Genomic DNA, 22609 nt, shown 5'->3' on the forward strand with positions numbered 1-22609 from the left:
GCACTAATCCCATCCTAAGGGCTTCACCTGTATGACCTCAACACCTCCCAGAAGCCCCTACGTCCACATGCTACCGCAATAGGGATTAGGCCTCAGCATAAGAACCGAGGGTCGGGGGTACAAAAAGATTCAGTCCATAGTAAGGCAAATGCCAAAAAACTTTTCTTGCTTGTGCGTAATGCTTTATGGAAGCTCTGCTGTACCTCTGAGATCCTATAGTTAAAATTGCCATTCATAGGAATATATGAATAAATATTATATTCCCTCTGATCTGGTATTAAAATGCCTTCAAATAGATTCAAGGAATTACTCATTAAGAAGATAGTGTTCGAAAAGAGTTGCCAATTGATTAAATCATACTAGGTATTAGATTCCAACTATGGAAGCTCAAACTTCTTGAAGAGAAAGAGGTTTTCTTTTTTAATTAAAGTAATATATTTTTATATTAATACTGTTCTGTAACTATGCTTTTAATTTCATAATTTTTAAAATTAAAGGAATTGAATAAAATCCATGTGGATCTATATGTTTGAATAATCAAAGAAGGGCTAAAGAAATGGAAAAAAATGAAGAAAACCAGAAGAAAGGACATTATTTAGAAGGGAAACTAAGATCTTAGACTCTTACAGATCTGTCACTGTGGTTCCCCAGAACCCAGGGTGTGGCCGGGGAGACGCAGAGGACGAGAGAAAGAAAACAGAGACACAGAAGCACCCTGGGAGGGGATGTATAGAAGGAGAGTTCTGCAGACCGGCTTTAATTTGTTGGTTTGAAATAAATGTTTTGGCATCTGCAGACCAAAAGATTTTCTAAAATCAAATGGAGATAATTAATTTAGATTTTTTTTTTGTTTTTTTCTCAAGGAAGACTATACATCTGCATCAGGTAAACAAGAGTTGACTGTGAAAAACTAAAACTGTTCATTCAAATTAGTCATTGTCCCAGTGGGTCTAGGATGTAACAATGGAACGAGAGGTGGTAGTGTTTGGGTGTTCATTTTCCAGATATATTCCTGAAAATGAGAAGAAGAATGTAGCCTACCAAGATGCAAGGCTTTGGAATGGCAAGTGAGTCTCCCTCAAAATTTCCCTAATTGTTCTTAATTGGTGTCTGATTTCAAGACAGACATTTCATAGAGAAAATGTTATGAACTCTACTTTGGAAAATTATAGCCAAGTCATAGAGCCGCTTTTAAAGTCTACGTGCGGTCCAGTTCTTGGGGATCTCTTTTCAGTTCCACGCCTGCCGCACACTCTCCCAGCGCCGGGCCCCTGCCCTCAACACAGGCTTTGCGCCCCTACATCTTCTACCCCTGTCTCAGCCCCATTGCTTCCCTCCTTTCTTTTCCTAGTTAATTCTTGGTCTTTTAAAAAAATATTTATTGTATATATATTTTTACATTCAATATTATTCTGTATTAGTTTCGAGTGCACAGCATATTGGTTAGACAATCATGTACTTTCCAGAGTGTCCCTCCTGATATTTCAAGCAGCCACCTGGCCGCACACACTGTTACCACAGAGCTATTGACTATACTCCCTATGCTGTAGTCTACATCTCTGTGACTGTTCTAGAACCGCCAGTTGGCACTCCTCAATCCCTTCACCTTTTTCACTCAGCCCCTTAATTCCCCTCCACTCTGTCAACAGCCTGTTCTCTGTATTTATGAGTCTGTTTCTATTTTGTTTGTTTAATTTGTTGTTTAGATTTCACATATAAGTGAAATCCTACGGTATTTGTCTTTCCCTGTCTGCCTTCCTTCACTTAGCCTAATGCCCTCGAGGTCACTGCATGCTGTTGCAAATAAGATTTCATTCTTTATAATGGCTGAGTAAATATTCCACTATATAGCTTTTTAATCCATTCATTTATAGATGGGCACTTGGGCTGCTTCCACATCTTGACTGTTGTAAATAATGCTGCGATAAACAAAGGGGTGCATATAGTCTTTCAAATTAGTGCTTTGGTTTTCTTTGGATACATACCTAGAAGTAGAAATCTGGGTCATAATTGGCAAGAAATACTTATCTCTTGCTCTTTAAGCCTCTGCTTATGCACCAATTCTTCAGGAAGTCTTCCTCTAATCCCCTGGCTATGTAAGATCCAGTATCCCATTTATTTCCACTTTTGTAATCCTCACAATACCCCTGAGCTACTATTTAATGTCCATCTTCCTCACTAGACCATAGGATCCATCCAGGCAGAACCTTCTCTTGTTTTCTTTATATCCTTCACACTATCCCTCTCCTAGCTCCTCAAGCAGTACTTGAATTGACATGGCTCTCCCAAGAGTAAACATTATTTACACATCTGTTTTTTATACTCTGATGTGGAAGAACCACATTCCAGTCTTACTCCTTTTGTTCTTTTTTTTTTTTTTTTTTTTTTTTTTTGGTATCTTTTTGAATAAGCTTAGGCGTAGCAATGGCTTCTGGTCAGACTGGGACCTGTGTTTGCCCAGAGAGCCACCTCCCCCACCACAGCGGGAAGGCTTCTTCAGGCTGCTCTGTGATGTAAATCTTACTACAGAGACATTCAGCCTGACTGCACAAAGGACGCTGCATTGACAACCGAGGATTGTTCACTTAATAAAAAATAAGTAATGCTTTCTCCCGTGCATCTGCTCACAACAAAAACTGTGGGATATAGGTCAGTTTTACTATAAACCCCTGTCGTCCTGGCTTTTGCCTGCTGTGGGGAAATTGGTGATCGCAGAAGGCTCTTAGGGAAGAGAGGAGGATTCAGGAAGCAGCCACACCCATATGCTGCTGGTTTTCTCTCCTCTGGAGTTTCCCGTGAGGCTGGGTGTCAAGAGGACTCGTTCCTCCCTTCAAGTCTCTGGACATCTTGTGTGATCAAGGGGAAGAGTTACTGACTATGACTGGGAGAAGGTGTATAGGCACTGCCGCTGGGTGGTCCCAAGTAAACACAGCGGCTTCTTAGGGACTATGCCAAGCACCCATTTCTTTACCAGAGAGCTCGCGCCCTCTAGTGGTAAACACCAAGTAAAACAGTACACAGGCGTCTTGCTTTAGTGAACACTTGGAGTGGTGAAGGAAATCATTTGTGCTTTTTGCTTTAATTGAGAAAGTGATCTGTTGCAAGTACCTATACACTAATCATTCAGTTTAAGTCTAGTGGGTATGACGTTTCCTTGCACAACAAGTGTACGTTTGCAGCTGGAAAATTTCTCTCAATCATAGCATGTTGTAGCCGTTCTTAAATTTTGGTGTGTATAACAATCACCAAAGAAATCTGATTAAAACTCAGGTTCTTAACCTCAGCTCCAGAGGTTCAGTTCAGCAGGCTTTGAACATGGCCCAGGAATCTGCCCATTTAAAATGAGCCCCCGATGAACTGTGCAGCCTGTTGTTTGAGAAGTTCTGGCCTAATGGCTGAGTGAGGGTCGGGAAGCAAGCTCTGGTATTGGCATTAAGTATATTCCTTAACCACTCATAGCCTCAGTTGCTTTATCTGTAAAAAGGCAATAAAAATAGCGACTCCACAGGGCTACTTAGGATAAGGAGATCCTAATATAAAAGGTTTGGTACAGGATCTGGCCATGGCAGGTAGCCAGCACATGCCTGCTCTTGTTATTTGTAGAATTAATTCTTATTTGCTCAAACTACAGGCCAGAGGAGACCAGGGGATGCTGGGGTAGTCTAGACCACATAGGCATTAAATCTCAGGCCCCAAGATCTCTACAAAGAGCTGCTGCCATGGACAGAGACTCTGCAGTCGCTAGGACAACCAGTGTCTGCTGACCCTACTCAGTCGCTCCCCTCGGCAGTGAGCTGCCCAGGTTGCTAAACTGCCTGGGTGCAAAAGCGCTTTGAGACAAAGATCCGTAAATGCAGGGAAGATTTTTTATACATCTTTGTAACTCCCAGGTCAGACGGGTAAAAGGGAAGTTGCACTTGGCAGCTCCCCTATGTAATGATATTAAGGGAACAACTTCTGTTTCTTCATCTATAAAATGGGCATGATATTAATATTTTCACCACATAATTCTGAAGAGCATATGAGTGAAGTTATGTGTAAAACCCTCAGTATGATCATTGGCATCATTGGTCCTTGGAAAATACTGTTATCTGTTCCATCCCTTGTGGTATAAATATATCTTTAGTATTCTTTTCAGAGACAGATCTAGATTAGGAGAAGGGAAACAGATGATCCAGATGTGTAATGAGATTTTAGAACAGTGCTTCCTAATGATTTTTTAAAAATCTGTTTCCTCTGTAAACTTAAAAGTGATACGTTCTCTTAAAATATATATATTAAGTTTAATATGTTATATGTTAAAAGTCATATATGTGTATGTATAATAGATCTATGAATGCATGTAAATACACACACATCCATTAGGCTGAGTTTTTAAGAGAGCCAAGTAATATAATGACTCAGCAAGTTGTGAAGTCAGTGTGGATTATCCTATTATAAGACTTTAATCTGTTTATATTTATCTTCTGTGTATTTTCAAATTTTTTTTCCACCAACAGCATTTTCTTGGAACTTCCCGTGTTAATGTGATTCCTCTACCCTTTCCTGGGAAACTTACACATACTTCCTAGTGCTGTCAGGTACTCAGATGACCACAAGAGGGAGCCGTGCTATAACGGGTAAAGTCAATCTAACAGAAATGTGCGATCGCTCGGTGATCAGAGGCCATGGCTACAGGCTAAAGGTAACATATTTCAGATTTATTAAAAAACACATAGGCAATGAGTCAGAGCTTTGGCTAGGAATGATATGGAGAAGAATTGAAGGCATTATTCCACAAAACATTCACAGTTGTGTGCTAGAAACGAAGAGAGCAGGGAAGAATTTTAAAAGCATTTGCGGTGGACAATGGATGGCCCAGCTTCGTCGTACTCCTGTTTGCTGATCCACATCTGCTGGAAGGTGGACAGAGAGGCCAGGATGGAGCCGCCAATCCAGACAGAGTATTTGCGCTCCGGAGGGGCAATGATCTGTCGGTCAAGGTGAGAAAGAAGGGCCATGAGTACACTAGGGCAGGGCCTGGGCTTCCACCAGGGTCCAGATTTGGTGGTTCTGGCTGAGATTTCAGGGACATTAGGGGCAGTCTGGGCTATCGGATGTCCAACCTTACCCCTAATCCAACGGGATGTGAATAGTTTCTGGATTTAGAGATTATTCAATGAGCATATTTGCTTCTCTGGCTTCCTTTAAACAATCTCTTTCAAAGCATTGATCACACTTCTACCACATTGAGTCTGCTATTGTACAAATTGAAGGTTGGCTCCAAATCCTGCAAGGCCTCCACTTAAGAGCCCTCATGAGCCCTGGCTGGTGTGGCTCAGTGAACTGAGTGCCAGCCTGCAAACTGAAAGGTCGCTGGTTTGATTCCCAGTCAGGGCACATGCCTGGGTTGCAGGCCAGGTCTCTAGTTGGGGGCGTGCAAGAGGGCAACCGATCGATGTATCTCTAGCACATCAATGTTTCTCTCCCTCTCTTTCTCCCTCCCTTCCCCTCTTTCTAAAATAAATAAATAAAGTATTAAAAAAAAAAAGCCAGGATAATGTCTTTGATTTCCATAAGCTATGCCTCAGAACTCAGCACAACATACTTTCTACAGAAACAACCAGTGTCTTCAGTGAGAAGTTCTATTGTGCCAGAACATACTCTACACGGTTTTCCCACCTGACTAAGTCCACTGAGATGCACTGCTTAACAATGAGGGGTTCGGGGCTCCCTGTTGGGATGACCATTGATGTGGGATAGGTCCCAGCTACGCTGGGCTGCCTGGCTTTACCCACCTGCTAAAATTTCTTAAATAATTGAATGAGTTAGGCACAGAGAGCAGCAGAGCAGGCCAGGGTTCTTGCCTACCTGCAGAAACCCCCAAAATGGCCAGAGTTGAGCAATTTTAAATCCCACTCCAGACTTGGGTAGAAATGAGTATGGACATTTCAGCCTAACAGACAAAGTGTTTCTAAAACCATGATAAAAAAAATTAATTTCTGTTTATCTCCCAAGCACTGGTTGAATGTTTATTTTTAATATGAGGAGCTAGTATTTACTGAGCACTTATGGTGTGCCATGCACTATGCTAAACATTTGTCCTAACACGTATTATCTCATTTAATTTTCATAACCGCTTCTAAGAGTAAGTATAAAATTACTCCCACAGTGCAAAGAAGGAAGCAGTGACTGAGAGAGGTTTAAGCAACTGGCCTAGCTCGCGCTGGTTGTATGCATGTCAAGCCCAGTATTCAAACCTGGACCTCTCCCAGGTGTTTTTTGGTTTTGTTTTGCTCTGTTTTAAAAGTCATCTCTTTATCTGGGATAATTTTAGACTTACAGAAAACTTGTAAAGAGTGTGCACAGAGTTCCTATAAACCCCTCATCCAATTTCAGTTTCCCCTCATGTTAGGTCTCGCTGTCCTAGGTTTTTAATGGTTTTCTCTTACTACACCAGAGCCCAAAGTTCCACATTGATTTCTATTCCAGAAGCCAAGTTTGGAGAGCAAGGCACTCTCAACTTGAGCCAGCCACAGTCGCTCCCTGTAATACACCTCCAGTCTAGGCTGGCTTTGTCACTGAGCCCAGCAGCTGGATTCCTCCTCCTCCTCCAGCAGTGTGGAGGGTCAGGGGGTCAGGGCAGATCAGAGGGGCACCAGTCCTCAGGAAACAGTCCCTTCTCTCACCCTGCAGTCTTGCAGAGCTGATACTGCAGAGAGATAGTGGGTTTCAGCCTAGTACTCTTTTATGTGACCTGCATAGCCTTCCCGGAGAGAGAGAGAAAGAGAGAGAAGGGAGTGCAAATAATAGAACTTGTTCAAATACTTCTAATGTGTATGACCTGCACCTGGGCTGCCCCTTCTCCTGCGCCATGTGACAGGGGTCAGAGGGCCTCAGCGTGGCCTTCTGATTTCACAGGGAGGTGATTTCTAAATCACCAGTCACATGCAAGGCTGCCTCCAAAGAATGATCTGTTTAATCCCCGGGTTCCCTTGACTGGGACTCAGAACTCACACAGTACAGGGGTCCTGGGTGGCTCTGGGGTCACCCTGAGTCATCCTGTGCTTTTGAGCCCCTGTATCAAAAGGTGTGCAGAGAGATAAAGACCAAACGCTCCCTCCTGGCCACTGAGATGTGACTGTGTTTAGTAGTGGGAGAAGAGTATATACTATTGAGTCTACGGGGTTTAAACCTCTTCAGAAATATACCTTGCTCCTCTGTGATCTTTAAAAAAAATGCTCTACGCATGAGATGCACTATTTTGTGATGAGGAAACACAACAAACTATGTATTTGAAAGAGAATGGGCCCATGGGCAGAACTCTATCACAGCTGCTAAAAACAGCTCATAAACAAGGATGGTTATACATTAAGTTTTGTACAAGGTAATTTGACTTCTTTTATGAACTGGATTGACTTATATTCTGTAAGGCATGAAACTCGTGGTCTTGGACCCACTGCCTAGCCCTAACACCTGTGAGCACATGTAACGAAGATGTGGCCTCTGAAGAGTCCTTCACGTCTGGTGACAGGGTTGGCACCACCAGCAACGTGGCCATGGGGCCTGTCACTGAACTGTACCTTGATCTTCATGGTGCTGGGTGCTAGGGCCGTGATCTCTTTCTGCATGCGGTCAGCAATGCCAGGGTACATGGTGGTGCCCCCGGAGAGGACATTGTTAGCATAGAGGTCCTTCCTGATGTCAATATCACACTTCATGATGCTGTTGTAGGTGGTTTCATGGATGCCAGCAGACTCCATCCCTAGAAAGGAGACACAGGCCATGGTCCTTGGTTGGAGGGTAAAACCCAGACCAGACATGGAAGATCTACATGGAAGATCATACACTGATTGAAATAATCTAGGGACCACCCATCTCGAAGACTGAGAGTTCCTTGTAATGTTCCATGTCCTTCTACCTCTTGCCCAGTGAGGAGGCCCTGCTGCAGCATCCCTGGGAAGATGGGGACTAGAACATCCGTCACCTATTTTTAATAGATTCACTGCTCTCTAGGGTTTAATCAGGGGCAAAGCCTCGGGGCTCCCTGTGGAAGATCCACACGGAGCCAGGGTGGCAGCCATTGATCTGAAGTCTCCCAAGTCTCTCTTTGGCTGCCACCTGGTTTTTATCCCTCAAAGCAAAATGGTGCCGAATCATCAGAAAAGTGCTTCATCCTATTTGGACAAAGACTCATCCATCTTTGATTCTTCAATCTTGATAATATTCTTTTTAATGTGAACTTTTTGTTAATTCCTGACGTGTGTCTTTTGAAAAGAATCTTTAGACAGCCTTTCATCTTTTGCTGTGTTGTGATAAATAATAATAAAAATAGTAATAACCATAGCAATACTAATACTAACACCTAACTATTAATTACTGGCAGTATCTAGTAATTATTGTGAGTCTGTTTTGGCCAGCCACTGGGCTAAGTGCTCCACACACATGCCAGGTAATTTTCACAGCCACCCTACGATATAGACGTTGTTACAATCCTCCCTTTATAGATGAGGACACTGAGGCTTAGGGAACTTAAGTGGCTTTCCCCGAGAACATGAAAGTGAAGCCAGGACTCCAGCTCAGGCTCAGTGCTCCCAGAGCCTGCCCTCTGTAAACAGCTATGTCAACCTTTCTTTCAAGGTCAATGCCAATGTAGGAACAGGATCTTCCATTTTCCTCTCCCTCTACCATTTCCAAACTCTCAGCATTCAGCAAGCACACCCTTCCCATCCATCCAGTGGCTCCACTGTGTCCTAAGTGCAAATAATATTTACTTTCACCCTATACCATATATCAAGAATACTTCTGGTTTCACTATAATATTGTGTTTTCTTGCAAAGAAAACTCCTTTCCTGGCCTTGTGTCTTCTCACTTAACAAATGTGACACTCTTAGCCTTGCCCTGGTTTAGAAGTGTGTTTGGTCTTGGGGCACATGTCCCACGTGCAGAAGAGCACTGATGGCCAAAGGCTGGCAGCGTAAGGGAGGATAGGGTGATCTCCCCTTCCCAGGGTGGGACACTGTTCCTACCAATGAAGGAGGGCTGGAACAGGGTCTCTGGGCAGCGGAAGCGCTCATTCCCAATGGTGATCACTTGCCCATCAGGCAGCTCGTAGCTCTTCTCAAGGGAGGAGGAGGACGCGGCAGTGGCCATCTCATTTTCAAAGTCCAGAGCTACATAGCACAGTTTCTCCTTGATGTCTCGGACAATCTCACGCTCAGCTGTTGAGACAAAAACATTAGAGTTTGCACAGGCGGTAAAAATCCACCCGTCCTACCTGTCTCTTCCACAGTACTGGTTCCTTCAACAAGATATTCTGAGACCCCAAATCCCTGATGTAATTAAATTATAGGTCCACCAGGGAACCACTTCAGTTCCTAGCAGAGTGCCTCACACGTAGTTGACCCTTAGTGAATAATGTCTGGCAAATGCATGATGGGAATGAAATGAGCTGGCTAGAGAAAGGCACGGAGCGGGAAATATTTTGTACATTGTGTTTTTTTGCAGGATTAACGGATCATTCTCTGTTATAATTTGTTTTTTATAACAGTTAGTCATATTGGATTTTTGGTTGACCTAGAAGTTATGCTGAAGCAGCCCCGCTGTGGCCCCACAGGTTTCAAAAAAGCTCCGGCAGTCCACATCACCTGGTCCAGGTAGATCCCAGTTAAAACTCTTGGCATATTCATTGCTTTCTAGAGAGAGGCAGGCCCTGGCTCAGGACCAGAGCTGTCCAGGGGTCTCCAGTGACGCGTATGGAATGTATGGAGGAGCAGACAACAGGGAGACACCCTTCACACCCCTGCCTTCTGAAGTTCTCATCTATTGGTTCCATCTGGGAAGCTTTTAGAGGTATCTTTGTGGGGAGCAGAGTCAGGAACAAAATTAATTCAACTCTCTACTCCTAAAGGAGACTTCAATATCTTCAGAGCTCAAACTTAGAGTCTAGAATCAGCCACAGGCATGTCCAGAAACATAAATATTTAAATAGTACCAGACTGGTGAGGGGAGGGCAGGCAGCCAGGGCCAAGGGCACTGAGGAGGTCCCCATGTCTCTATGACATCTGCTTCCGCCTCTTGTGGTGGAGACCAGGTGGCATTTGCTCAGAGTCCAAAGACGAACATATCACTGTCTGCTGGGTTGGCCCTAACACTAATAACTACTGCATGTTTACTCTGTGTTGGGTATTCCATGCGCATTATCTCACTTAATACTCAACAGTCATGCCAGAGATGGCCCATGATCATATCCATTTTACAGATGAAGAGACTATGACTTAGCAAGGTTGCGAAACCTGGTCAAGGTCACACAGTGAGTTACAGAATTGGTCACCAAACCCTGGCTAGATGTTTCCAAAGACTGCCAGTCATCACAGCAGACTACTTTCAGTCTCTGTACTCTCTTTTCTATTTGTGAATGGAGGAGATTTTAAAATGTTCAGAAAATACAACCCTGACTACTTTATCATACTTGATGGTTATTACTATTCTTGTCAAGAAAACAGTGTAATCATTTTGCAATTTCACTCAGTTAAAAAAAAAAAGCTACACTTGGCTCTGGGCATTGCAGTCTGGCCCAGATTACAATGGCTGTACCACCCGCCGGGCCCCCTCCTATCATTCTGTCATTTCCTTGGCTAGTCCCTGTGGTCCTGTATGTGATGAGAAGGAGCATGCCACCCCCTCCACCCTCTTCCTCTTGTTCACACAGGCTTCACCTGTAGTCACGAAGGAATAGCCACGCTCTGTCAGGATCTTCATGAGGTAGTCAGTGAGATCTCGGCCAGCCAGATCCAGACGCATGATGGCGTGGGGCAGGGCGTAGCCCTCATAGATGGGCACGTTGTGGGTGACACCATCTCCAGAGTCCAGCACAATGCCTGGGGGACAGTTGGGGGCAATAAAAGTCACCATGGCAGCTGGCATGGGGTCACGTGCTGGTCTAGTAGAGGGGGAATTTCTAAGCCTCGTATTTGAAAGAAAGCATTTGGTAAGATAGGAGAGGCAGGGCAGACTTGGAGGAGAGAAAGAGCAGGAAGAGAGAAGCAATAGAAGTCTGCTGGAAATATGAGTTCAAGGGCTCATCTTATGGGTATTAAGAAGACCTGTGAGGGCTGAGATGAGCCCTGTCAATTCTGAGTCATCACAACCCACGCATTTATAGCCGTCAAATCTCATGATTGATGTTCTATTCAGTGGAGGCTCCCATTCCTCCCAGTCACCTACCAGTTGTGCGTCCAGAGGCATAGAGGGACAGCACTGCCTGAATAGCCACATACATGGCTGGGACGTTGAAAGTCTCAAACATAATCTGCAAAGCAATCCAAAGAACTAAGTTAGTGACGCTGCCATCTTACCAAGAATGTTCAAGAAAGTGCCTTCCTGTTGATGAATGCAGATCTCATTTCCCTGGTATAAGGAAAGAGGCCTTTTAAACCTGAAGCTCAGATTAGCTGTGATCAGCCTAGTTTTGTGGTTTGTCTGAGGTTTTGCTTAATCAGTTCCACTTCTTCATGTAGTGGCTGGGTCAGTGCCAGACCTAAAATCTGAGGCCACCCTGGCTGTTAGGGGAAGGAGTCCTATTTCCTGGCAGATGAGAGAGAATTGCCTGCTGGTAACAGAGGACCACATGTGGGCACCGACACCCAGCTCATGTGGTCTAGGGACAAGAATAGAATGAGAGCCCCTCTAAGTCACTCGTGAGGAGTTTGTGCACACTGAGATGCCAGGCCTCCATTTCTCGATTTGCAAAACCTTCCCAGCTCTGACTGTTCACTAAAATGTCTGACATCTTTTGCTAGAGAGCCATGACTCTTAACTAGTTTTCTGCCTTCACACCATTCACAGGAATAATAACACCCATCAGAAAGAGCGTCTTGCTACATGGAGCGATTCCCCAGCATGCAGATATCTCCCTGTAGAGAACAACTGCTGGTGTGTTGGTGTCAGCTCTGGGAGCTCCTCCCAGGAAAAGGCCTTGCAGTCTTTAGGGTCAGTTCCAGGTTCTGCCATTTCTAGCTCTGTGACCTTAGGACCTTCACCTAATGTGTTCGAACCTCAATTCCTTCATTTACATAATATGGTAATAATAGGCCCTGCTTCACACATTGTTAAGATTTAAAGAGACAATACATGTAAAATCTTAGCCCAGTACTTAACCACAAATGAGCATAAAATTAACATTAGATGTTTTTACTGCATTGCTCATCCAAACCGGAAACTGTCTGGCTGGTAGAACGAGTGGTTTTCTGCTGTACGGTCTTTGAGCTTCAAGCAAGTCACAATGTAGACAATCATAACTATTGCTTGTTGAACGTTTAGTATATCAAACACCAAGGTATATATTTAACATTTTGCCTCACTTAATCTTCACATCAACCTTTTGAAAAATAATAGTGCTAATACTCCCAACTTTTAAAGGAGGCTCTGTGAAATGAAGTAAATTGTTTAGAGTCCCATGACTGATAAGTGACAGATCCAGTTTTCAAACCTAGAATTCCAGAACCAAAATCACCTACTTTGCTTCAGCCTACGTTTTGAAATGACTTCTCCTTAGATGTTTTTAACCTGAACATGTCACTTTTTAAAGTAAATCTTTTACTTGTCCTGTTGCTTTTGGAGGTCAAAGGAGTGCAGTCCCTGCAGTAAGAATATGAGTACCATGAGGACGTCCCTGTCCTCTGGAGTCCCTAAATTCCTGCAAAGTTGTCCGTCTCTGCTGCCGAGTACAGTCCTTTCGAAACAGTGTTTCCCCAGACCTGCAGCGCTGGGTCCTGGAGTGGGTGTTTACCTGGGTCATTTTCTCCCGGTTGGCCTTGGGGTTCAGCGGTGCCTCAGTGAGCAGGGTTGGATGCTCTTCAGGGGCAACACGAAGTTCATTGTAGAAAGAGTGGTGCCAGATCTAGGGGGGAAACAAGGGAGAAGCACAATGATGTGATGCCGCGGGGGTACTGCAGGCCCCATAAAGGGGCCAGAATGAGCTCAATGAAACCAGGACCAAGTACTCACTTTGCGTCCACATTTTTACCAATGCAGAGACCGCAGCTCCAGACTCTGAGAAACTCACCCAAGGATTTATGGTTCGTAGATGAATGAACAAAAACCCAAACCCAGGTCTGGGAAGCAGGACAGTGTGGTGGGTAAGGGCAGAGGCTTTGGCATCAAATCTGAGTTTAAATCCCAGCTCAACCACTTCTTGATTGTATGACTGTAGACAAATTCTAACCTTTTCAGTTCCCATCTCACCATGACTAATATAAAAATCATTAGCATGTCTTTGTGAGAATTAAATAAGGAAGCCCTAGAGTTACTATTTAACCCAGTGCCTGGCCCAAGGTAAATGCTATTATTATTCAACTGTATCATCTTTACCTCCTACTTCTATTTTCATTAATGTTAATGGGGAAATGATTTAATTAATCAAGTAGAAGGACAAAGGAATGAAAACATAAATGGATGAATGAAGCTGATCTGAAGACCTAGTTGCCATTTTTAATATTTTCATGAAATTTTCCTCTGCAGTGTATGCTAAGAGAAGACAAGTTACCCTGCTTCCAGTCTCCATCCCCTGCACCCCTCTTTTTGCACCAGAGGCTACCCCCAAGTCTAGGAGGAGCCTGCCTCCACTGAGACATTCTGGACATTGCATTCATGGGCATACCTTTGGCCTTCAGATGTCTCTAAAGTCAGTGCCTTTTTATAGTGCATTTGTGTGAATGTACTTTGGACCTAAGTGTGCTTTTGCTCTCTCTTTAAGCCCTGCATGTCATAAAGAACAAACCACGGTACAAAAGGATATGTTGATTTTTTTTTTTTTAAAGCATGAAAATTCTCCTCTAGCAACAGAAATATTAGATTTATCTAGAATTAAGACAAAAGAAGAACTGCAGTGAAAGGTTATAAATTAACAAAAGCCAGATCAACTTTATACACTCTTTATCGTGTTCCAGTTTCTTAGGTTTTGAATTTGTGGTTTCTGGAAAGGAAATGAGAGACTTCTGAAAGCTCTTTGATGGAGTGAAAGTACCAGGGTATTCAAGAAATCCTGCCAGTCATATTACAGTGGTTACTCTAAAACATCATTTAAAAAACAAATTTTTTTTTTTGCCCCTGCAGACTCTTCGAATTTAAATTTTAGGAATTATGAAATACTTTATTCATTCTAAAGAACTTTCTCCAGGGGCATATATTCTTTCTTTAAAAATCATCATCCAAGGATACAAGGATATGTTTATTGTTTTAGAAAGAGGAAGGGGAGACGGACAGAAGGAATTTGATGTGAGAGAGGAACTTCAATCAGTTGCCCTGGGATTGAACCTGAAACCCAGGTATGTGCCCAGACGGGGAATCGAACCCGTAGCCTTTTGGCATACGGGATGATGCTCCAACTGAGCAACATAGTTAGGGGCAAGGTGAGAGTGGTATACATTTTGAAATGCTGGCAGCTCCATGGAGAAAATCTGAAAAAATATTTTCTCATTGTTATTAGTATCCTCTCTTCAGTGCAAACCACAGTGTTAACAAATCTAGAATCTTAGACCAAGCAAAACTAACGAAATGCAATTTTTGTGGAGAAGCCAAGGTTCCAACATTATTATTGATAAATTCTAGCAATACTATTTTTCTTTTAAACTGGTAAGTGTGTGTGTGCACGTGCACAGAGCTGATAAATAAAAATCCAGATATGTGGTTCTAACATATTTTGCTGCATTTAAAAAATTTTATGTCAGTTTCTCATTATTTCTTCTGCTTTTTCTCTGATCACTTGTATTTCTCTGACGTCTAATATAACATTAAAATCCTAGGACTTAACTCATCTCCTCATTAGCTCTTACATGGGCCTGAGAGATAAAGACTTTACTTAAATGCAACACAGAGAAATACTTTTTAAATATCTATTTAAAAATTTGGTCAGTTGTTGTGCTTCAACACGCTGAGGGACAAACAGGAAGTTGCCAAGTCCATGTCATCACAGCCTTCTTTTCTGTAGTGAAACTAAAAAACTTAAAAAAAAACACACACACCAACACACTCAGGGTGAGTAAATGAAAAGCTTCTGCTATGAGTGGGGTGAGGCTACTCCCAGCTCTTCAACTGCTCTGTGCACTGAGAGGCAGAGCCAGGTAGCCTCTGGTGAAAGAAGGACCATCCTCTTTGCTGCTGCTCTGCTCCTACAGGTCCTAGGAGGTAACTTACTCTATTGAGCAATAGACTATTTGTTCCCACTGCTGGCAAAGAATGACCATTCTCACTTACGAAACGGCCTTGTTCATTTGTTCATAAACCCTGTTAGGCAAGGAATTTGTTGCTTTTAAAGAAATACGTAAGGATTTATTTTTCTTAGTTAGTGGTCATCTAGAAAAAACATGAACAAACAAAAGCACAGCTGAGCAACTGATGCACGTGTTTTGAATCGGGGCCCACAGGCATAACGCAGCCTGAGGGCTCAGCCTGCAGGGACCATGCAGTACCTTCTCCATGTCATCCCAGTTGGTGATGATGCCGTGCTCTATGGGATACTTCAAGGTCAGGATGCCTCTTTTGCTCTGTGCTTCATCACCCACGTAGCTGTCTTTCTGTCCCATTCCCACCATCACTCCCTAAAACGATTCAATGCATTACACGTAAGCCTCTTCCAGAACTTGTGAATTGATGACAGTCACAGAGGGTTGAATTAGTGCGAGATAAATTTCCTGTTTTGGTACCAACAACAATATGTGGAGTCTTGTGGTCACTATGTTCTTAAGCGGCATCCCTCAGTTGATTAGAAACAGACCTGAATCGGCCTCCAGATGGCAAAGGGCCCCATGTGTAATGAGACTCTGCATGTGTGTTGTACCTTCTGTGTTCCTTGAGGAGCTCTGGCAGAGATTGCATTTGTCTGGTTTGCCATTATAACCAATTGCCTGGCATATATTCATCATGCAATAACGATTTGTTTAATGAATGTAGGAAATTTTACAGGTAAGTTAAATGGCAAAATGTCAATTTGCCTCTTATAATGAAGCAACCTTTAAAGTTGTCATCTACTCAAGAGTATATGAATATTGTTTTTTAACCATTATGAGCAAAAGCATTATATCTACAGACCACTCAGTGCTTTATTCCTGATGGATAATTCATACTAATCAACGTTAAGACATTTGTCAAGTGTATATTTTTAAGGAGAAAAGAAAGAATTCTCCTCCTCACTAGAATTTTAAATTGCACTAGAGTGATTGCTCTAGAATCGCAAAATAGTCATGGCCAGCGCAGATCCATAAGATATCTCTGCTGCACATTCAACAAAGAAACAGACTTCATTCATTGCACGAGGCTTCTATTTCTTATTGTTGTGAATATACACCAAAGTGAGAGCCACAAATATCGATCAGATAAGCTCAATGCACAAAATGCATTTCTGATAGGAAGGAGAATTTCTAAGATGAAATTCTCAGTTTTTACCATGCAGCTGCCACCAGCATTTTGTTTATATATAACATTATGTAAAAAATCACCATGTGGCTGTCCAGATTTATTTCACTGACAGCTAGCCATATGTAAAATTACAGTTGGTAACACATCTTACATTCATCTAACATCAAGCTCTTTGAGAATGAATGACCTGAGCTTTTAGTGTAGTTTCTCTCAGAAGAGTAGGTATGGTATACATCAAGTAACTCATAAGTAGTTCTCATGATTATGATAATGACAATTATTATAATTAGGCAAGAAAAAAACCTTATGAAAATGGGGCAGACTTATATCTGATAGACACTCATTAAATAAGTTATGTTGTGTATAAAATTGGCACTTATCCTTTGACATTAGTCATCAGAGGTATATTTTTAGTAAGGTTACATCATTTCTGGGCAGCAAGCAATAGACAATCTGCAGATACCCATCAACACACAGACAGAGAGGGGCCTAATCTATAGCGTTGTTTCTCTCTGTTCCACACAGAATTTTGCTCACCTGATGCCTGGGACGTCCCACAATGGATGGGAAAACAGCCCTGGGAGCATCGTCCCCAGCAAAGCCGGCCTTACAGAGCCCAGAGCCATTGTCACACACCAGGGCGGTGCTGTCCTCTTCTTCACACATCTTGGCTGAAGCTACGCCGCAAAGTCCTGCAGGGAACAGGGGAGAAGCTGCTCCAGCTGTAATCCCCCAGCTGTGACACCTACCTGACCCCTCCCCCCTTCCAGGCCGGGTTTGGGGCCCTTCCTCTATACTCCTTGCCCACACTCGGCTGACCCTTATCCAACACAGCACTTATCTCAAAGGACTTTAATTAAACTCCTGGCGTTTTGTAAGTCAAAACTCAGACTTTCATGTTCATGTAACAGGCCTCTGGCAAGTGCCTGACATTTCTCATGTGCTCATAAGCATATTAAACACCAACTAAATGAGCAAATGAATAAACAGCTATAGAGCACAGATGGGAATATCAGACTATGAGACCAGATCTTCACAAGGACAAGTTGCTTGTCATATGTTAAAGAAGGATTTGAAATTTGCTGTCAGTATCCACCCAAATTCACATTTTTTAAGACGTAACTTTAAAAAGTTTTTGAACATGTAGATTTTGAAGGATGGGCAGCGTGTAAAAATTTGGAAATGTTGAAAGGTTGAAAGGTTTAATGTAAAATGTTTAAAAGAAAAATCTCTTTTGAATCCTGACAATTTTTATTTTACCCTTGGAAAAACATTAGAAGCAATAAAATCTTTCTAATAAGAAGGTGCTTTAAATTTCAGGGGCCGAAGTTATTCTCCATTAATAAAAATCATGGCTAATTTAAAAGTCCAACAAGTGAGGGAGAATCCAGTGAATTACACATCATGCAGAAATCTTTGCTGCCACCAAGAAAGATCAATAACTGGATAAGCTACAGGTACATTCCACCTTAAGAGTAATAGGTTAGAGAAAGTAACATTGTATGACCCCACTGAAGTATATTTTTGTACACTATAAAAAGATTAATCATATTTACCAAGATACTGATGGGGTTATTTTGAAGTGGTGGGTTTTGTAGGTATTTTTAATGATCTTATCTGGAGTCTCTATATTTCCTACATTGAACATGTATTCTTTAAATAATAAAATAATATTTTAAATATCCTACTCTTAAGATTGGATCCTATGGCAAAAGTGGAAAGGCAAGGGTAAAAATAATAACTTACTGATTTGGGGTATTGAAGGCCTATTAGAGAACATTTTTAATCAACGCCCTTATTTTTACAAGCGAGAAAGCCCAGGAGAAGTGATTTGCCCAAGGGCACCTGGGCCATTAGAGGCAGAGTTGAACCAGGGCTACTATTACCCCTCGGCTTTCAATCCAGACTCCCTTCCATTTTTTCCAAGCAGAGTGAGGTGGAAACATCCTGTAAAGACAAGGGCACCCAGAATTCCCAACCTGACTTTGAGATCTTAGGATTTCTAGGTGAGGAAGGTTCTTCTAAGTTGGAGAGCTCATTGTGCACCCAGACCTACATATAAAAGGCCACTCTTTTAAGGAAATTTCTGGGAAGTAAGAAAAGGCCAAAAGTATGAAATCAGTGCTGCATCTTTCCAAATGCGTAGAACTTCCACAGGAGGGCCTCGTGTGACTTGACCCTTTGCAAAGGACAGGAACCTTAGCTGAGACACTGTATTTTAAAATGCAGGGCATGTGCTATTACCTCTAACTGACCCAAGAGGCAAGGAGTTGAAGTGACTTTTCATAGATCCCCAAACTGGTAAAGTTAGGACAGTGGAGACTACAGAGCACAATGATCACCAGCTTGAACTCAAGCAAGACTGTCTGCTTTTGGATCGAGGTTTCACCACTTAGAAGCTGTATGGCTTAGTGAACTATATAACATCTCTAAATAGCAGGGTTTTTTAAAAAAATCTATAAAACAGCAATAATACCAGCACACGCAACATGGCGTTCTTATGAAGATTAGATCTTTTAAAAGCATTGAAAATAATTTATGGTGTCATATACATTATGAGGTCTCAATAAATATTTGTTTTTATGTTTTTAAGTTTTTTAAAAATTATTATTTTTACATAGTATAAATATCATTATATTATTATGATCATTATCCAGATCTTTTTATTGCTAGTTTTTGCTTTTTTTCCACATTGCCCCCAGGCTTAGGATGGAAACCCTCAACTTGTGGATTCCACTTGTAAGAATGGAAAACAGGCCTTGTAAAAGGCTTGCCCTTCTTTTCTCACCCTTCCCTTCCCTCTCCAGACACCGCATTCGTGTAATTTGGCTTCTTTCCTAGCAAATTAAGAAGCCGGAAGAGAGGTGAGAAAAGAGGTATAAGGCAGACAAATCAGAGCAGCAGTCAAGAGTCCACGGCATTTGTCAGAGGCGCCTGCCCCAGGGTCAGAGGCTGTCTCTGGAGGTGCTAGGCAGACTTTCCAAATCAAAAGTAAGAGCTGAAAACAGGATAAAATATTTTCAGTGGGATATTTACTCTAACAGGATGTTCAGCATGAACATACACTCTTAACAACCCTTTTGTTCAGGCAGGGAAGATTTGAGGGAGTGTTTGAATATATGGCAGAAAGAGAAGGCTGACCCACAGCATCAGCTAGCATGCAAGAAAAAAAGCTCAAAATTTATTAAATGTTCTTTTATTTAGCAAAAAATGTCCCGGAAGTATTTTATCATCTCTAAAAAGAGCACTGTCATTAAAGACGAGGTCTGTGCGTCCCCAAAAACGAGTCGTCTCAGTGGTTTACAACTCTTATCTAACCTGCCTGAGTTTAGAGCACAGCATTTCCTAATTAGGTAAAACACACTTGACTGTCTGCTTTTGGAACAGCACCCGGGTCAGGGGGTTTGCTCCGAGTGTATCTCATGCCAAAAATGAGTGGCTAATAGGGGGCGGGGGGGAGAAGAATGTTGCTGTTCCCAGAGCATTGGTTTTGAAAAGCAAACCATATTTAGTCATGAGTCACAAAATGGAAGGAAAAGTCTCAGTGTGAAAACTCCCAATTTCAGGCTGAATCTCCCAGCCCTGATTTATAGCGAAGTTCAGCCTGGGGTGGCAGGGCTGGCTCCGCAGTCCCTCTAGCCTCAGGAGGCTGACAGATATGTAGACCAGGCATCCAGAAGCCTGAGGCAGGAACAGCTGTCAGATGCTCGCTCTGCTCCCTCCCCCTTTATTTGCAGAAAAAAAGATTCAGTTGTTTCCTGCTGTGCTCTGCTGCAAATGACCTAGCTACCCTGATGCACACATCCTAAACCGTAAGCTGAGAGTTGCATGCAAGAGACACACCTTTCCCACAGAAGACACTACCAATTAGAGCCAGAGGAACCCAGAAGCAAATGCAAACAGCCGATACCAGAGACTAGGCAACTAAAATCCACTTCCGGACACTTCTGCTGCACCAAAAATCCAGTCCAATGAAGGCTCCTCTCGCCCAATCTGAACCTCACATACTGGAGTTTCCAGTGCCTGACTATAAATAAATGTGTAACTTATGCAAATTATAAAAATGCAAAGAGCTAGATTGCATCCCTGAAATGTGTAACAAGATCTGGACTGTTGGGTTACTATAGATTTTACAGGTGACACAGAGATATTTAATTTTGTCTTCCTCTCCCTCTCCTCCTCACCAAGCTGCCTCTTAACCTTCTTTTTAATGTTAGGTAATTAGAGCTAAAAGTTACAATCATTTTAGTAGTACAATCCTCATTCAGAAATTTCAGAGTGCAGGAGCCCAGCCAAGTCCCTTCGGACGAAGGCTGATGGTGCTGGCTACCATCAGAGCTGCTGGAATCTGCAAGTCACATCCCTGGGCTGTACCACTTACCCTGACAATGCTGGCTGGGCTTCTCGGCTCTGGGTGCTGTTCAGGGAAGCCCAACGCTGAAGGGTTATATAGCCCCTTGGCCTGCTCTCCTCCCACTTGCTTCCCAAACAAGGAACGAAGACAGACTTGAGCCGGTTGTGCAGTCTAACACAGCCATATAGGGACCTCAGCACAAAACTCTCTAATCGGGGTGGCCAGAGGCCTGGGTCTCTTCCACGACATTCCACTGCTCTGTTCATGAAATGGGAGGCAGCTCAGCTGCCTGTGGGAGATAAACACCCCAGGCCTTCAGAGCAACTGCTGAACCTTCCAGAGACACTGAGCCTGGTGTAAGGGGGCAGGAGGATGCAGGCACGGATTGCACATTCCTCAGGAGGTGCCAGCCTGCTGCCCCGCTGGCATTTTCTAATGAGCTGAAAACAGAAGGAAGCGGCCTTTTAAGAACTCTCCCACAAGGGTGGCCAGCAATAAAGAAGGATATTGCTTCCATTGTTCATAAATAGATCGAGTGGGGATTTTATGGTAGTCAAAGCTGTGTTTATAAATCAAGTTCACGACCAGTGTTAACGGGATAGGAACTGAAGTGGAGACAGGGCTGAAGGACTGTGTTTCACAGAGGAACTTGGCAGTCTCCATTGCCATAATTACTTTAATCCTTTGGTATGCTAGATTTGTCTGCTAATTTGAGCAATTTAGCAGCATGATTAGGGGACATCCTTTGAGTAAAATGCCCATGCAGGATCCTGTCACAGAAGCAGTTTGAGAGAGAAAAGAGCACGTTTGATGGAAGGCTCCCTGATCCTCTTCTCTCCCCACCTGACAGGCGCTAGAACAGGTGACCCAGGGATTTCTCAAAGTTAGGTACTGGATGAACGTAAATCTGCCCTTAAGCTCTCATTCCCAAGCTTCAATGGCTTTATGCTGGTCTGCTTTCCTCCTCCCAGCTAAAGTTCTAACTCAGTTTATGACAAAAATACTTCTGATGGGTACCTTGAGTATTTCTAGACTGCTGACATCTCACATGTGAAAAAAAAAAAACAAATCCCAAAATGAATGGCTTTATTTTACAGCTGTGGCCATCGATTCACTCATGCTACTGTGTCTGATCTGTTTGATTTATGGCGCACACGTGCATATATTTCTCTGTAAGAAATTGCACTGTTGATTATTTCCAATTTCCAAGTACCTTAAGACTAAATTACAACAGATTTCTCTGTGTTTTTCAGAAACTTGTCAACTGTGTCCAGTTTTTATCAACTGGAAAACACAACTGTCTGAATGTCCAAATATGAAGACAACACAATGCAACATAATGTTGCACATTTGGGGTTAAGCCAATAATTTTTCTAACAGAGATCACGTGAAGTAAAAATTCTTTATTTTCCTGATTAAGGAACAATCTGAGTAGAAGTAGGATCCCGCTCCCCTCACTTCTCTCTCAAGCGATGTCTGTGTAGTCCTTTGAAACTTTACAAAGTGAATGTTCCTTTAAGCACCAAAGACAAGAGTTTGGGTATTATCTTTATGATTCTTGTTCATTTTCTTCCTTGATTGTAGTGTACATCTGCAGACCTGACAGTAAGCAGACTATGATGACATAAATGTACAAGAAGATGCCTCAAGGGTTAGTTTTTCTTACAAGCTTTTTTCCTTTTCCTTCCCTGTCCCCCTCCCTCCCTTCCTCCCACCCTGCTTTCCTTCCTCTTTTTCCTCCTTCCTTCCTCCCTTCCTTCCTTTCCTCCTTTTTCTCTCCTCCTTTCTCTCCTCCCCCACACTCCTCTGAAAATAAATTTCTGAGCAGATAATTAAATGGTCTCATTGTCTGGGTTTGAG

At 42.7% G+C, this 22609-nt stretch overlaps 1 protein-coding gene across 1 annotated transcript; it reads right to left on the minus strand.

Moving 5' to 3' along the window:
* Positions 1–4705: 4705 nt before the first annotated feature.
* On the minus strand, positions 4706–20816 carry ACTA2 (actin alpha 2, smooth muscle). The gene is made up of 9 exons (XM_054572807.1): positions 20777–20816; positions 16933–17087; positions 15450–15578; positions 12770–12880; positions 11206–11290; positions 10698–10859; positions 9009–9200; positions 7563–7744; positions 4706–4970 (listed from the first exon to the last, which is right to left on the minus strand). Exons 2-9 carry the CDS (start codon positions 17059–17061, stop codon positions 4827–4829), a joined length of 1134 nt encoding a protein of 377 aa, XP_054428782.1. The 5' UTR covers positions 17062–17087; positions 20777–20816; the 3' UTR covers positions 4706–4826.
* Between the last annotated feature and the right edge of the window lie 1793 nt (positions 20817–22609).

The sequence above is a fragment of the Pteronotus mesoamericanus genome, unplaced genomic scaffold, assembly GCF_021234165.1.
Source record: "Pteronotus mesoamericanus isolate MK-2021 breed Mesoamerican mustached bat unplaced genomic scaffold, CSHL_Meso_final contig_24, whole genome shotgun sequence".
Lineage (NCBI taxonomy): Eukaryota > Metazoa > Chordata > Mammalia > Chiroptera > Mormoopidae > Pteronotus > Pteronotus mesoamericanus.

Excerpts from the sequence above, each read along its gene's own strand:
- ACTA2 (XM_054572807.1), bottom strand. The coding sequence starts at position 17,061 with ATGTGTGAAGAAGAGGACAGCACCGCCCTGGTGTGTGACAATGGCTCT. Across the intron at positions 15,579-16,932 it reads TGGGACGTCCCAGGCATCAG|GGAGTGATGGTGGGAATGGG; the intron begins GTGAGCAAAATT and ends GAATCGTTTTAG. Across the intron at positions 9,201-10,697 it reads CTATTCCTTCGTGACTACAG|CTGAGCGTGAGATTGTCCGA; the intron begins GTGAAGCCTGTG and ends TTGTCTCAACAG.